Source organism: Tenrec ecaudatus, chromosome 11 (assembly GCF_050624435.1).
Source record: "Tenrec ecaudatus isolate mTenEca1 chromosome 11, mTenEca1.hap1, whole genome shotgun sequence".
NCBI lineage: Eukaryota > Metazoa > Chordata > Mammalia > Afrosoricida > Tenrecidae > Tenrec > Tenrec ecaudatus.
Genome location: NC_134540.1, coordinates 93192377 through 93210097, shown reverse-complemented (window position 1 = coordinate 93210097; position 17721 = coordinate 93192377). Strand labels below are relative to the sequence as shown.

The 17721-nt window shown below is 40.8% G+C and overlaps 1 protein-coding gene across 1 annotated transcript in view; it reads left to right on the top strand.

Annotated features, from left to right (window-relative positions):
* Positions 1-1423: 1423 nt before the first annotated feature.
* MYO16 (myosin XVI) overlaps positions 1424-17721 on the top strand; it is a 599120-nt gene continuing 582822 nt past the window's right edge. Inside the window, exon 1 of the mRNA XM_075562598.1 lies at positions 1424-1679. Coding sequence (XP_075418713.1) covers positions 1454-1679 — 226 coding nt within the window. The 5' untranslated portion in view covers positions 1424-1453. The remainder of the gene's footprint in view (positions 1680-17721) is intronic.

Genomic DNA, 17721 nt, shown 5'->3' with positions numbered 1-17721 from the left:
TCTATTCCAATTTTTTGTTGTGGTGTTTATAAGGCAGTGGCATATTGAGGAAAAGTGAATTTTCAATTCTAAGCCAGAGAGCTCAAGTCTGTTAGTCTATATATTAGTAAACCAAAATTTAAAAACATCAAATCCACTGCCTCTAGTCAATTCTGATGTATAGAAATCCTCTTGCATGCCAAAGTGGAACTGCCCCATAAGGCTTCCAGCCTGCCTGTTATGTGGACAGAAAGAGAAGTCCTATGTTGTTCTCCCTGGAAGCAGCTGGTTGGCTTTAGTTAGCCAGCGTTTAACTCTTGCATCGCCAGGGCTCCTGATACTAGAAGCACAAAGACCAACAAGGCAGGAGTGCTAGCCATCACATTCAGTTGCTAAGAGAGAGACGAAAACGTCTGTTTTTTCTCTTTATGTGTAACTGGAGTTACCCGCTAGTGGAGCCATGGGAGGAGGGAGGGGTGGCTATCTCTCCCAGTTAAGATTGACAGCCATGGAGACACATTATAGGATCACTATGTATGACAATCGCTGGCCGTGAAAACAATCCTCACTACCATGATGTCGGTGTGGACTCACCCTGATCCTGTAGGACGGGGTAGGACTCTGAACAGGAGTAGAAAGCTTGGCCTTTCTCCTGTGAGTGGCTGGTAGGTTTTGAACTGCTAACTTTTTGCAGACCGTAGGCGAACCCATAAGGACTGTGCCACCAAAGTAGAAACAGGTAGCTCTCTTAGAAATCCATAGCATTGATCATAAGAAGAGGGATCAGCAATAAGTTGATGGAAATTAGTTACTGTGTCATTAAAACAACTGAGAGTAAGTGCTTTGTTGATATGCAAAACCAAGTTCCTTAGGGGCTTGCCAACAATTGAAACGCCTTTCTGCCCATATCAACAATATTCTCACTTCCACTGGGCCCATTCTGACTCACAGCGACCCCATTGACAGAGTAGAACTGCCCCCCTGTGAGTTTGAAAGGCTGCAAATTTTTACAGGATTAGAAAACCTTGTGTTTCTCCAGTGAAGTGGTTGGTGGGTCCGAACTGCTGACCTTGTGGCTAGCAGCCCAACACATAACCTCTATGCCATCCAGGCTCTGGTTCAATTATATAAAAGGGACCTAAGACAGTGGCAAATCACGTAGGCCTGTGAACAGATTTAAAGAATTAGGAAAGGGTATATTGTTCATCACTGTGTTGATCAGTCCTAGAAATTTCTAATTCTGAGTGAATATCAACTTTCATTACTTTCCCTGGTCTGTAAATTGGGCATTGTAGCTCCACAGTAAGCCTATAGAGAGGGGGTATGATTTTATGGCTTGTGAATTAGGTAATAGCAATTTAATTATGCTGTCTAGTGCTCTCTGATATTGATTGCGATAAAAGTTGTAATGACATTTCCTCTTCTGTTTCTTGTAGGTTGCTTTCAGCTATGCAACGTTTTCCGATCCCATGAAATGGAAATTGACCAGTGCTTGCTGGAGTCCCTTCCCCTAGGGCAAAGGCAGCGGCTGGTGAAGCGCATGCGCTGTGAGCAGATCAAAGCCTACTACGAGAGGGAGAAGGCCTTTCAGAAGCAGGAGGGCTTCTTGAAAAAGCGGAAGCATGGCAAGAATCAGAAAGTCCGCTTTCACCTGGCTGACATGCTCCAGGATGCGGTCGTCCATCACAATGACAAAGAAGGTACTTCACCGGAAACGTGAAACACGTTTTCTGAGAGTGGTTTGCCGTGTTGTTTGTTTGTTTGTTTGTTTGTTTTTGATTGAGAGGTGGGCGATACATGTCTTTTAAATACCGGAGGCTCCTCATTTTTCAACCTGCCTGAAGCAGTGAAGATAATAATACTCTTTTCCATGAACGTGACCCAAAGTTGTCAGTGTTGTTGTTGCCGTGGACGGTGTAGTTGATCCGGTGCCTGGCACTCAGAGGGGTTTCAGGGCGACTGTTGTCACAGCAAACCCAAATCAATGTGCAAGCTCTTAAATACATTCTATATTTATTTGAAAGTGATGAAAGGGACAATTATATTTCCTACTGGTAAAGTCTTTTCTTCAAAAGATTGCAAGCAGTTGACAAAATAGCTACAGTATAAAATAATATGACAAGGGGAAAGTAAGAGTCATGAAATAATAAACCCAGAGACCAGGCGCTACTGTTACTGAAATATGTTGGAAAATACTCAAGTCATCCAATCGTGATTCATTATTTCTGAGTGCTTACGTCATTTCTTACATCGTTACTTAGGCAAGGACCTATGCTGACACTTGGTAATCAAAGAGCAGGAAAAATATGAATTATTTCTTGAGAACATTCATTCTAAGTAGAGAAAAAATAAGACAGACAAGAATGAGTGAATAAACGTGAAAACTGATAGAACTGGAGTAAAGGGATAGTTTCTTCGAGAACAGGGTGCCTCTGGCCAACTTCTTGGGTAAATTGGGCACAGAAGTCAAGTTACTGGACGTCATAAAGGCAGACGCTGTATGAGACCACTATTATTAAAAAGAAGAAAATGCTCAAGAAAGTGAGGTTCACACTGAAAGAAACACGTTGATTGAAACAGTGATGCCAAGGCAAGGCAGAGGGGGAAGGGGAATAGAATAATTAAACAATACGCATACACACACATGTACTTCCACATATACACACTCATACACTCACACACGCATACACACACAGGTACTTCCACATACACTCTCACACACATACACACACATGTACTTCCACATATACACACACATACACTCACACACACACACATGTACTTCCACATATACACACACATATATTCTCACATACGCATACACACACATGTACTTCCACATATACACACACATACACTCTCACACACACACACATGTACTTCCACATATACACACACATACACTCACACACGCACACACACATGTACTTCCACATATACACACACTTACACTCTCACACACGCACACACACGTACTTCCACATATACACACACATACACTCTCACACGCGCACACACACATGTACTTCCACATATACACACACACTCTCACACATGCATACACACACATGTACTTCCACATATACACACACTTATACTCACACACACACATGTACTTCCACATATACACACACTTACACTCTCACACACGCACACACACACATGTACTTCCACATATACACACACTTATACTCACACACACACATGTACTTCCACATATACACACACACTCTCACACATGCATACACACATGTACTTCCACATATACACACACTTATACTCACACACATGTACTTCCACATATACACACACTTACACTCTCACACACGCACACACACACATGTACTTCCACATATACACACACTTATACTCACACACACATGTACTTCCACATATACACACACTCACACACGCACACACACATGTACTTCCACATATACACACACTTACACTCTCACACACGCACACACACATGTACTTCCACATATACACACACATACACTCTCACGCGCGCACACACACATGTACTTCCACATATACACACACTTACACTCTCACACACGCACACACACACATGTACTTCCACATATACACACACTTATACTCACACACGCACACACACATGTACTTCCACGTATACACACACATACACTCTCACACACGCACACACACACATGTACTTCCACATATACACACACTTATACTCACACACGCACACACACATGTACTTCCACATATACACACACATACACTCTCACACACGCATACACACACATGTACTTCCACATATACACACATACACTCTCACACACACACATGTACTTCCACATATACACACACTTATACTCTCACACACGCACACACACTCATGTACTTCCACATATACACACACTTATACTCTCACATACGCACACACACACACAGTACTCACACTACTCACACATAGAATTTTCATGTGAGTTGAGTGTAAACCAAAGAGAGTGACAGCAAAATTGGTTGTAAGTACGTGTGAGTGGCCATGCAGGGAGGTAGAGGGAGGGTGTGTAAGATCTCTCTTTCCAGCTAGAGTTACACCTCGGTCCTTGGCTCCGCATGAGAAAGAATTCACGCCGAAACCTGGCTTGTGATCTAAGTGAATTTAAGGAGAGTTAAAAGAAGCTTCAGGTTTTACGCGGCACCCATAGGATTTCTTTTGGCCATGCAGCCTGGCAAAGACTGCTCGGGGTCATGCAAAGAGCTCTCTCCCAAGTTTTCCTCCGAAAAAGACTATCTCAAATTCTTTCTCAAGTTCTCTCCCCCTGGCTCCTGCCTTTTCAAGGATTCCTGACCCCAGGTTGATCCCATTGGCTGAATTGCAATCACTTGGCCCAGGTGGGCTGATCCAGGTTTAACACCCATCCATGCCCACTGGTGGGAAAAACCAAGGCGTTTGTTCTCGTGCTTGGCTCTCCTGGGCATGTGTCAATGGACATCCCGTCCCTGCCTATCTGCCTAGCAGGTGGATTGGAAAGTGGGAGCCGATTACAAGGATCTACATGTGACCTCCTCCCTGGGGGACGGGCAACAGAAAAGTGGGTGAAGGGAGATGTCGGACAGAGAAAGATATGACAAAATAATAATTTATAAATTATCAAGGGCTCGTGAGGGAGGGGGGAGTGGGGCTTAAGTGGAGAGCAAATGTTTTGAGAATGATGAGGGCAATGAATGTACAGGTGTGCTTTACACAATTGATGTATGTAGGGGTTGTGATAAGAGTTGTTTTAACCGCTAAAAAATGATGATGTTAGCATATGTACAAATATGCTTGACACAATGGATGAATGTATGGATTGTGATGGGAGATGTGAGAGCCCCCAATAAAATTATTAATAATAATAATAATAATAATAATAAAGACACTTCAAGAAAATCGTGAGGGGCGTTGTTACTTCCTAAGTAAGAGAGTAATATACTACAATGGATTGACAAAGAGTCCTGGTGTCCTAGTGGGTCATGCATGGGGCTTCTATCCAGGAGGTCATCAATTTGAGACCACCAGCCCCTCTGCTGCAAACAAGACAACAACAATATAACCACGAGGCTTCCTTCTACTGTGGAGAGTTGCAGTTTTACAAGCGATCTGTCTTACAGTTTCCATGAGTCATAATTGACTCTAGGTCAATGAGTTAAGAGTGGCTATGAAGGATTTTCAGATATGTGTAATCAGAGAGATTTATCTGTAGGATGAGTTGAAGGATAAGAATGAAAATGAGAAGCAAAGATACCACAACCTTTTGGACAGAATTCTAGTGTAGTAGAGGGAACTGGTCAGGGATAGCAGCGGTGAGAATAGGACTTAAGTAACAAATTCAGGAATAACATTCTATATAAAAATGGAATAATTCATGGCATTTATTGAGTCTTTATTGTATGCCAGAGTGCTAGAAATTGAACAGATAAAAGTTCTCCCTCCTTGATGTGCAGCTATTTCAAATGGGTGACCACAAATAGAAAGACAAAATGATATAGCGAGATAACTAATTATAAAGGTTCATAGAAGGCCTCCTGAAGGAAGTGAGAAATTAACTCATGGATATCTAGGGAGCGAGCATGAAGATGTCGGTGAGAGGAACATCAAGACAATCAGTGTGGTGGAATAGAGTAAATCAGTGTCAAGAGTGCAAGGAGGCATGGTTACAGAATAGGAGAAGCCAGTTGACATCGTGTTTGTGTGGATTAGGAGAAGGACTTTTGGGAGGATACTGAGTGAGTGCTGAAGCCATAGAAGGGTTGCACGTATTCATTAACACAAGCAGCCTACATGCTATATTTCAAATTTGGCTGCAGCATTGTAAGGAAATAATCAAAGGAAGCTTGAGCAAGGTAAAAGAGGATAAGCAAGGCAAGAGAAGATGATGGCTTGGGCCTAAGTGGTGTGACAAGAAACAGTCAAAATTTGGACATAATTGTAGGATTGAGTTGGCAAGAATGCTGATGAACCAGCTAAAGAGGGTATCTGACTTTTGTATTGCTGCTCCGAAAAGAGTACCACAAATGTAGGGGTTTAAAACAAAGCCATGTTTCGTTTAATCTTATAATTCTCTAGATTAGAAGTCCAACATGAACTTCAGTGAGCTAAAATTAAGGTATTGTTAAGGTGCATTATTTCCTAAACTCTTCTAGAGGAAAATGCATTATCTTGCCAAGTTCCTTTTCCAAATGCCTTCTGTTTCATGGCCTCCTTCCTTCATCTTCCAAATTCGCTCCTATAGACCTCTTTATGCTGCAAATGAATCTAACCTCTTCTTCTATTCATGCATCTCTCTGATTGACACTTTTGCCTTCCCCTTCCACATTTATGGGTCCATTTGGTAACAGTGGGCTGACCTAGATAATCTAGAAAGATATTCTTACCTTAAAGTCAGCTGGTTAGCAACCTTAATTTAGCTACACCTTGAATTTCTATGATATAGGGTGATTTTCTGTTTATTTATTTAACAACTCCACTATTGGGTTAGGTTTGTAATTCCCCCAGAATGATTGGCTGGGTTGTAATCAGCCAGGTGAATGGCCAGCTGGCTAGCTGCCTAAAAGTTTTATAATCTAAATCATAGAACTGGATAGCTTATTTTATGAAAATCATGCCTTGAACCTGTCAGGGAGCTTTCTAATAAGAGCACTACTCTCTCAGAGATTTGGAGGGGGTGTCCCAATCTCCAAGAATGTCAAGAAAAGTGCATCTCTTGTCCTTGTGTTGAGAATCTCTCTAGGCAATTCAATGATTATTAAACTGATCGCACTGGAGATTAAGAGTCTGTGGGTGGCAAGAGGTCCAAAAAGGACCTTTGGTGAGAGGGCACTCAGGGTGGTGAGGATGAGCGAGATTGGCCTGTGGAGAAGACAGACGGCTGGGCTGCCATTGATGGCAGCAGGGATTGGACAGATTAAGCATCAGTGTGAGATCTTGCCAGCTTGCTTTTGGAAGCAGAAGCTACAATGATTGTGATTAGAACTTCAACCCTAAAGGCATTGAAGGGTTCTGTTGCTCTAGCAACCCTGAGCAAGTGTCTTCATGCAACAAAATAAAACCAGTGACGTGTGAGGGCTAAAATTCCATCTAATACCCGGGGTGAAAGAGAGAGCCAGTAACATTATGGTGTGTTGCTGAACAAATAAAAACCAAACCCAATTTAAACCCACTGCCACTGAGTCGATTCCAACTCACAGTGACCCTAAAGGACAGAGCAGAACTGCCCTTGTAGCTTTCATGGACCGTAGCTCTTTATGGGAGTAGAAAGCCCCCTCTTTCTCCCATGAAGCAGGTGATGGTTTCCAACTACTGACCTTGTGGTTAGCAGTGCAATGCATAATCCATTACATTGGGAGAGCTCCCATGGCTGAACACTCAGGAGGCTCAAATACCATTAACTGAGTTAGGGATACAGCTAGGAGAAGTATATTTCGGGCAAAGGTGATGATAAACAAAGGAGTCCTTAGCTTGCTTTTTTATATAAATTGGAGACTCCTAAACATATAAATGGTAATTATTTATACAAGATATGTGAAACCCCCAAATTGTATGAGACTACTTAGGGATTGAATTAGAAAAAAAATTAAGAAATTGTATGGCCAATTCCCAAGAAATGTCAAGGTTAAGAATGAAGGCAAATAAGGTGTAACAGCAAGGAGAAACCAGGATAAAAGAGGAAAGGAGGTAGGTTGGGTTTGGTTGTGTAGAGAAACAGAATCAGCGATACCCATATAAGACACACAAGAAAGAGGTTTATATCAGGAAGTAATCTGATATCAAGAAGGCATCCCAACCCTGTCCAACTTAAGTCCATGGATCTGATGCTAGCTAGAGCCTATTTCAAAATCACAGAGCTTCAAGCCGATGATGCAGAGAGGTAAAGTGGGATAAAGGAAGATCATAGACCCATGGGTGCAGAGTTTTGTGGATCCAAGGTCAAGGGAAACATGGCAGGGATCCGACAACTCTTAGAGGAACGCCCCCAAAGGTAGGCACACATTTCCAGCAGCAGGACAATGGAGAGGCAGAGAAGAGAGAGGGGTGAAGGCTCCTCAGTGCCTCTCTTATAAAAAGGTCACATCTGGCAGGAGGCATCAGCAAGCTGTGACCTGATGCACACGTTAGACTCTACCTGTACTCAAGTGGGAATTGACAGAACAATCTAACTGCCAAGGGGAAGAGTGTTGTCCTTGAAGAAGCCCTGGTAGGGGAGTGGCTAAAGCACTCAACACAGGGGTGAGAGATGCCATCTAAAAGTGGGCACGTTGAATGCACCAGCTGCCCCTTGGGAGACAGATGTGGCCGTCGGCTGCTGTAAAGATGGCAGCCTTAGTAATGTTATGATGATCTATTGGGTCACTAGGTGTTGGAATGGACTCAAAGAGAGTGGGTACGATTGAATATTGTCATCAAGATGCAGAGCATGATCAAATATGCAAATGCTGGTGTTAGGTCAACAACGGGGGATAGTGTAGTCAAAACTGGAATCTTACTGGTTTTAGCGAATTGCTTTAATAAAGTCCTGAAGTATGCAGTGACCAAGGGCGTGGCTGTAGTTAGACTCCTCTGTAGCAGTAATTCCCAAATCTGCCTGCACCTCAGGATCTTATTTTCACTTTTTATTTCTAATATCTAGACTTTCCAAAAAGTTTCTAATTAAATGTTTCTTCTGTGGGCCTGAGTGTTTTTTAAAAATCCACAAGAGATCCTAATACATGGGGGAGTTTCAAAACCTTGCAGGGGTCCTCAAACTTTTTAAACAGAGGGCCAGTTTACTATCCCTCAGACCGTTGGAGGGCGGGACTATGAACAAATTCCTATGCACACTGGACGGGCCGGCTGCTAAGCAGGACAGGCAGCCAGTGGCAAAAACACCCGACAGGCTTGGTAAATGTCATTGACAGGCCCCATGTGGCCCGCGGGTCTTAGTTTGAGGACCCCTGACAGAGTAATGAGAGAGCAAATGGAGTTGAATGTAGTGATAGATGTGCATGTAGTAAAGGCAGCTTATGACCTTGATCTTACTGTGCCAATACATCACTTATGCCAGCGTCATCTAAGAGGGAGGATGGAGGAGAATGTTTGAGTGTGGGAACAGAGAAATTCAGTAAGACAACATCATAAGATGACCGTGAAAATAATAGTAAAAGAGTAGGCTCAAAGAAGGCCCCATTTTAAAATATGAGTTGCCACATATTTTCTACTCCATTGTGTTTATTCTTAACTGTTTGATTTTCTGTCCTAAAACTTTCCTACATTGTTTAAATGTGATTTTGAATATTTTATCTTCAGAGAAATGATTTCTGTGTGTATATTTTGGCTGTATTATCAGGTTCTATTTTTATTCAGATTGTATTTCAATGTTATAAATAGAAAATCTATGTAGTTTTTGCCTAGTGAAAAACTAGAACCTGCAATTCATTGATCATTATAAAAATATTTACATTGGGCAATGTTAAGTGTATTAAATGGGAGCGTGCTATACAGAGTAGTTTGTTGTTTATGCATGAATGCTAATGTAAAGACACTATATGTCAACTTGATTTTTCAATTCAAAAAGAAACTAGGATAATATTTAGAATAATCCAGGGTGGCTTTGAGGTGGATTTTATTTTGAAAATTACTGTGTATAGGTTTGTGATTACCGTGTGTGTGTGTGTGTGTGTGTGTGTGTGGTGTGTGGTGTGTTTGTGTTCAGTGATTGGCAGTGGATGCAGAACCGGATAGTGCTTTGCCAGTTTCTGCTTATTTTAGTGACTGAACTATTCAAATTGGGTAGAAAAGAAAATCACACACACACACACATTCACACACGCACACACACACAATCTTTATTGTGAACTTTCAATGTGCCCCAAACTGTAGCCAGTTCTTCTATATAAAACTGTGTTAGTCTGGGTACTTTAGAGAAACAAATCCACAGAATCTCATATGTGTAAGACAGAGTTTTATATAAAGGGTGAGTGTACATCAAGAAAACATCCCAACCCAGTGCTGCCCAAACCCACAAGTCCAACATTAGCCCATATGTCTGACACCAATCCACAAAGTCCTTCTCCATCTCACAAAACACACACAATGATGCCAACTGCATTTCTCCCACTTCCATTCAACAAGTAGATCCAGGTGGGCACCTAGCAAGCATCTTAGCCTGCCCACAGGCTCCTTTTAACATTCAGTTCCAGAGATGAGAAGGGTTTTCTGCATGGTTCCAGATTTTTTCCAGCTTCTGACAAAGACCATTGGTTCCTGAGTACTCCAAAGCACTGGGTGGGGCCTATCTTTCTTTGCATAGCTTTCTTTGAAGACGTGGCCTAAACCCATCTAAAGATCAACTTTTAATGGCTGAAAGCAAGTGGGCTTACAAACTTTCTATTTTCCTACTTCCCATATTTTCCCCCTGAAAACTACTGCGTAAACAGTATGGCTTTATCTGACCTCTGGCTAGACAAAGAAGAAAAACTACCATGAGAGAGAGGTCAAAGAAACATCTTCTCTCAATCTTATGTTTTCATGTTTTCATGATGTGCACTTACCCTTTATATAAAACTCTCTCATACATATGAGTTTCCGTGGATTTGTTTCTCTAAAGTAGCCAGACTAGCACAAACACCTTGTTTATTTGAGGCTGAGAAGATAGTCCACAAAGCTCCACAGCAGAATAAAATAAAGGAACAAAGTTGAATAACTGAATCTTAGATGTTAATGAAAGAATTTTAATTTCATGTGAATTATTGACATTTAAAATTTTTCAATGTAAAAAAATCAAAATATTGAGCTGCAGAATATATATTGTTCTCTTTTTGAAGATGACTCAATATTATTTGTTGGGTCAAGTATAAAATAATGGTTACATCTATTACTTTTGTGGTTCTCATTTGCTCTGAATAATCCCAATCCATACATTTCATTATATCATAGGCAGATATATACATTTCTTGAAAATTCAATGAAATAAATCCTGTTGCAAATGCAAACAATCCTTTCTGAGACATTGCCATTCTGCTTCCATATTTTACTTCCTTCAGAAGAGTATCCATAAAAGTCTTCATTTTATTCATGGCTGCAATATTTTCATTTTTCTATAAACTGCCAAAATACTCAAATGTAAACTTGTCCATTGCAAGAGTAAGATAAAACAAAAACCAACCAAAAAATATTTTCTGAGGAAAAAAATGTCCTATTTAAGTGATTCTTTAAACCTTTCTAGAGTGTGTGTATTTGAATTTTATATGTTATATCTGAGTTATGAGTACTTTTATAGACTGGAAAGAAAAGGTGCTGTCCACTTGGCTCTGACCCATCATCACAGTGATCCTATACAAGAGAGTCGATCAGCTCCTCAGGGTTTCCATTGCTGTAAGCTTAGGAGAGCCACCTGCCGCTTCCTAGTCCCACGGGGCAGTTCGTGTATTTGAACTCACCACCTTTAGATAACAGCAAGCACCTTAAGCACTATGCTCAAGGACCTCTGTTTATGGATTTCTAAAGATAAAGATGAGTGTGTGCTTTCTGAAAGGAAAACATGTCTAGGAGGTTATTGATGACCATATCTGTAGCATATCATTTAAATACAATTCTGGGGTTTTGTTTAAATTCTAAATGTTGCATATTTTGACACATAAATTTAGTGTTTTGATGCTTTATTGCTCTCTTCTGGTAATGGGTGACATTTTAGTGCACAGTGTGTCATTTTAATGTACTGTATAGTTCTGCATGAAAGTCAGACATTCATCTTTTTCTAAATGGAATTTAGAGAGTTTAATTCAACTCTGTGTAACTTGCACTGCACAAAAGAAAGAGATAGACAGGGAGACAGGAGAATGTGTGAGCATGGAGTGTGTAGGTACTCTCAGTGGACATATGCCGTGCCACACTGGTATAACTACTCAAACATCGTAGTTTTGATTAATTAGTATACAATGTTGGTACTTACCCCCCCCCCTCCACTTTCCTATGAAAGTAATGGTAATGTTACTGTCTGGCAAGTAGCAGGGATACTCAGTATTACAGAGTTACATGGCTTTACTCAGTCCCCATAGCAACAAATGCAGTAGGCATGCTACACTGCCCCTTCACCCCAGCAACATGAGATTTAGAAGAAAAAATGACTATTTAAATGTATCTTAGTATAAACTAAAAATGAAACTCACTGCCCTCTAGTCAATTGCAACTTATATACCCTATAGGACAGGGAAAAACTGCCCGTGTTGGTTCCCAAGACGGTAACTCTATAAGGGACAGAAAGGCCATCTTTCTCCCACAGAGTGACTGGCAGTTTAGATCTACTAACTTCATGGTGAGCAATTCAATGCATAACTACTACACTGCCAGGGCTTCTTAGAGAACATGTATTTGGCCACGAGACACTCTCTCATGCTGATTTAAAGGGAGCTAAACTGTTCAAACGATTTGTACTCATAGACGTTTGGAATTACTCTGTTCGTCAAGTGGAACTTTCTGTCCATGGTCAAGGCAATGGTCAACGGCAGGAACGAGAGTTCATTGTGCTCTAAGGTTTTACCTGTTCTTTCCCGGACCAGCTGCTTTACATGTTCACTTTCAAAAAGCAAAATCAGAAGTTGTAGATGCATTTATTAATTTACAATTAGGGCCCCAATATATGCAAGCCACACAAAGACTTTCCGAGTATAATTACACACGTGTGGTCTCACGCTTCATCCTTGCCTCCATTTGAACACCAAACTCAAAACTTTTGGACTGAAAGGGTAGGTAAAAATACAACAATAATACCATTTCTCAGTCTTCCTCTCTCTTGTAAGAATCCTAGTCCTCAATTGGATTGGCAGGTTCCTCTTCCTTCTAGCCTCTGTCTGAGGCTCTGAACTTAGCTTTCTTCTTTTTGTCTCCATCTTCCCATGCCACTTACCACCACTCACTCTTACCATTTCCAAACCCAAATCCAGGCACGTCTGCTGTGTGTGAGGCATCTCATTTCTGCTGACGTTCTAGCTCAGCACGTACAACATCCACCAGGAAACAAACGTCCCTCCTCTACTCTCAAGGTTAGGCAAGATTACCATCATTCCCCTGTTACAATTCTTTTTACACATTTTTTATTAAAAAATGTATTAAGTTTAATTGCCAGATAAGTCATATACTATATAATCCAATGGTTTAAACATACTAAAAAGTTGTGCAGTTGGCATCACAGTTTTAGAACATTTTCTTCATTGTACTCATTGTTATCCACTACCCTAGTTCCCCTGCCATACCCTAAGAAACAATTTAGCCATTTACCATCTCTAGACAGATTTATCTGTCCTGGACAAAAATACCTCCCAACAGCAGTAACCCATAAAACACAGGAAAAACCTTAATCCAAAGGAAAGCAGAAAATCATAAAATCCAGAAAAAATTTAATAGTAAAATCTAGAAAAAAATGTAAGAGTGAGCAAATGACAAGTTGCTAGATGCTGCCCTAGCTGCTTTAGCAGGACTTCACTACCTGATGCACTCTGTCTGATAGCGAGGCTGCAAGGCTGCTTGGTCACTGGTCGCGGGGATTCTCTGGAGGTTGAATCTACACGGTAATGCTGTAAGTGGATTTGGGGTCTTCACTGTCATCCATAGCTTTCTGCAATCCAGGTAAGCCAGAATTCTTAGTCATTTTAGATTTCTTCAGGTGCAAAATTATTGGCATGTTAGACATCTACCCATCGGGCTTTCTTAAGTAAATGATCTGAACAGTTTCCTACCCCACACATGTTCCTCGGACACCTCCCTCTTCTGAAGAACTGCTGTCTTAGGTAAAGAACGAATCTCACACATTTCCTAAAGAGTTTATCACATAAAAATGAAGTGATACTGTTGTAGCAATTGTATAATACTACTTGATATAACTGAACTATGAGGTGACCTGATATCTGTATTAATTCCCAATACAAAGATTCTGAAGCAAAAAGAAAAGGAGAGGTGAGAAGGCAGTACAGAACATTACGGTTCTGGTTCCTTCGCCTGACTTGCCCCTTGCATTTATGAGATTAGAACACAAATTCAAGGTCTCTAAGGCCATCTTCTGTTTCTGGGGTAAGCCAAATACAAAGCATCAACTCTGATATCCAACAGGGAGCAGAGAAAAACATTCACAGTGAATAAATGCAGATTAATTCTGCAATATGCATCTCCCCTTTTCTAGAGTGGGTACTAAGCCTGGACAGGGTTAGTGACATGACAATTTCATGAGATCCACCCCCTTTGTGCTAGGAATTTAAATGGATAGAACTGCTCGTGGCTATGGGAACATGCCAACCCCTGGAAGCCAATCTGTAAACTAATCAATTCTTTTTAGCTTGACAGACCAGGGGGGATGCCAAAGACTTAGTTCTGATAAAATGTTAAGTGAAGCTACCACATGGGATGAACGGGACTCTCTTAGATTTTAGACAAAAGAGTGAGATGTTTCAACTCGGAGCGTATCCACAAATGCCGAATGTGGTCTTCTCAGACAGTTTTGAATTTCATATGTTCATTGGCATATACTGCTTCCAATTATTAGGTAACATCTGCTAGATAATTAAGGCTTTCCATTTCAAAATGAGTTATAAAATCTTACAGTTGGAAATTAAATATATTTAATGCCTGCAGGCTTCTGTATGAATTAATGCATGATTTAATATTTCTCCAATACTAAATTTATATTCCTATAAAATATTAATTAGTTCAGCTCCCTGCTAAGTAGCCACAATATACTAGGTACTGTGAAATTAATTTGCTTAAAATGTATGTTTTTAAATTGCATACAAGTCAATGTAACATGGGCAGGAAAATACTGTCCATTTAGGACAAAGGTCGGGTGAAGTTGGGGGGGGAGAAGCCAGAGACAAACATATTCATTTAAAAGAAATTGGATCAGACATTAGTTACTGTAAGATGAAGAATATGGCGATGCAATGAATTTAACACTCTGCTCTGTGCTCCTTGCATTTGTTTGGTAGAAGGGGGGATATATTTGTGGGGGGGGGGAGCTAGAATCCAGCAGCAGAGACAAAGAGAAGCAGGTTGTTGAGAAGAAACATCCCCACCGCAGCATGGCTAGCATTTAGCCATCAAGGGTTCTAACTGGAGTACCAGGAATTGGCTCTGATGTATCTAAATCACAGCTCCTTTCTTTTCCTGTTGTATGTCTCTGGCTGGCACTCTCCCTAACCTGGGAAGAAGATTGATAGACATACTTAACTCATACCTGGGACAATTATTTAGAGAATACAAGTAGATAATTTTAAATTACTCCTGATACATGTTGCTACATGAATAATAAATGTAGCTACTATTCTTACTCGAGAGGCAATTAAGAGATGTTATTGGAGCAGTATAGAACAGCTGAAGGGACCCTGGTGCTGCAGAGGGTAAGTGGTCCGCTAATACCTGGAAATTCAGTGGCTCAGAGTCAAGAAGCCTCTGCAGGAGATCCAGCAAGACAATCTGCTCCCATAAAGGCTCATATCCGAGGGAACTATAGGCTCGCTGTCAGTCCAAATTGACTCATAGCACACAACTAATCAACTTGATTAATGTATGACTCAAACATAGTCACTGGTTTTAAAGATATGGGAATAAAATCAGAAATATATAGATATTTGTTTAAATCATTTAATAAATTCTAATGAACCAGGGTAAGAGACTAAAGCTAGAGATGTAAAGTTGGTAGATTAATATAAGCATGAGGTAATGACAGGAATTGGGTAACATGTTTGGAAAAGAGATCACAGAGCGGAAATGATATTATTACAAAGCATTGGGGACTTTTCATGTTCACTCTTTTCTGCTTTGACTGTGCGTGTATGTATGTGTGTGTACAAAGCACACTCATAATCTATGTCAGACTTTGCCCAACACTTTACATGTATTATCTCATTTAATCCCCAAGAGAATCCTGTGATGGACATAAATGTACTTTCTTAATATTACAGATTATGAAACTGGGGTTTAGGGAATTTAAATACATTTGGTAAGATGAGACAGTTGTTCAAGAGCCAAAGGACTGAAATCCATGTCTGTAAATTTAGAGTGTGAAATGTTAACTGTTCTAGTATGTTCTCTCTTTTCATTCTGCACCAATGTTTAGTGTAATCCCACATTGATCACATATCCCTTGCCTTTATAGTGAGGAGGAAGCACTTTTATTCCTCTTCCAGTTGTAGCTTTTTGTGCATCTGAAAGCATTATCTTGTTGCAAAAACTTTCCTGCAGCTGTCACAGAAACGAAGACTGCAAGTTTGAGAAACAAGTGGTTGAAAGGAGTAGCCAGCAAGCACTCTCTAAGCAAAGGAAAGCATTCACAGATAAGATCCCTTTTCTCTTTCTGATCCTCTTTTCTTTGTGCGAACATTTTACACTCTGATTGTTTTGGTAACTGTGTTGCCATTAAACAAATAGTTCCAGAAGTATCTGGACATCTGATCCCTCCATTCCAGGTTATAAATGGCGCTCCAGCCTAAAGATACAGTGTAATTTTGTGGGACAACCCTTAGACCAGAAGTCAAAGGTTTGGGGCCAGTACTAAATTTCTTTCCAACTTACACCAATCATAAAACGAAACCTTATTCTACTTTAAACATTGTAGAGAGCTACTAAGTAGGACTTCATAGTAGTGCAAATGGTTAAGAGCTGGACAGTCAATCAGAAGGCTGGCAGTTCAAATGCACCTAGAGATACCTGGGAAGTATCCTATGTTCAAGAGGTCACAACCTGGGAAAACCCTACGGGGTGCAGTCAGAAATAACCGAACAGAAACAAGCAACAACTAAGAAAAGAACTACTTATGAACCACACAAAGTTCTACTCCCTCTCCTGCTTTATTGTCTTTCTTCCCTCACAGGCCCCAAAGTCACAGCTCATGTCACACAACCTACAACCACCCTCAGTCACTCTTTTCATTGTCACTTTCATAGATCGAATCAGGTCCTTACAGAATATGTGTCACCCTGTCTGGCCTCTCATTCCCAGTGCTCTGTCACTTATGCGATGAAGGCACACAGTAGTTATGTAGTAATATAATCATCCCTTGATGTGATGTGGTTAGCTAGCTAATCAATTGTAAAAGGATTAGGGTAGCGTCTAACGTCCTTACACAGGTTATAGGTCTGATCCCATGTAAGGAGCGTTTCCATGAAGTATAAACATTGATCTCCTTCTACTTTACAAGAGATACAAGGAGAGAGAAGTGAATAGAAAGGAGGGATTTGACTGCCATCCAGGACGAAGGGCCAGAAGCAGAGCATGTCCTTCAGATCCAGGGTCCTGAGAAGGGAACCTGCCAGACCTAGGTAAAGATTGACGTCAGAGAGATGCAGAGAGATGCAAGGAAGGGCTTCGAATATAAAGAGGAGACAAGTACCTCCAGCACTGATTGACAGATAAATCTTTTCCCTAGGTGTAGAACTCCCTGGATTCCAACTTTCAGCCTCTAAACTGAGAGAATAGATTTCTATTGGTTAACGCTCTCTTCCTTTGGTATTTCTGCTACTGCCGCACTGGGGAATTAAAGCAGTTACCGTCCGCAGCCCAGTCGTAGTTAGACACAGACCTCCTTGCAAAAACAGATAATCATATTATTTCATAAAGAATTCTCTCTTTTCAGGTATTACTTTTATTTTAAAATTTTAATTTCATTCAATGTTGAACAGTTTTCCTGACACCATTCACGGACTTTGCAATTCTTTGGTTGCGCTCTGTCAGACACAGGGTGCAATCACCGCCGCAATCCATTG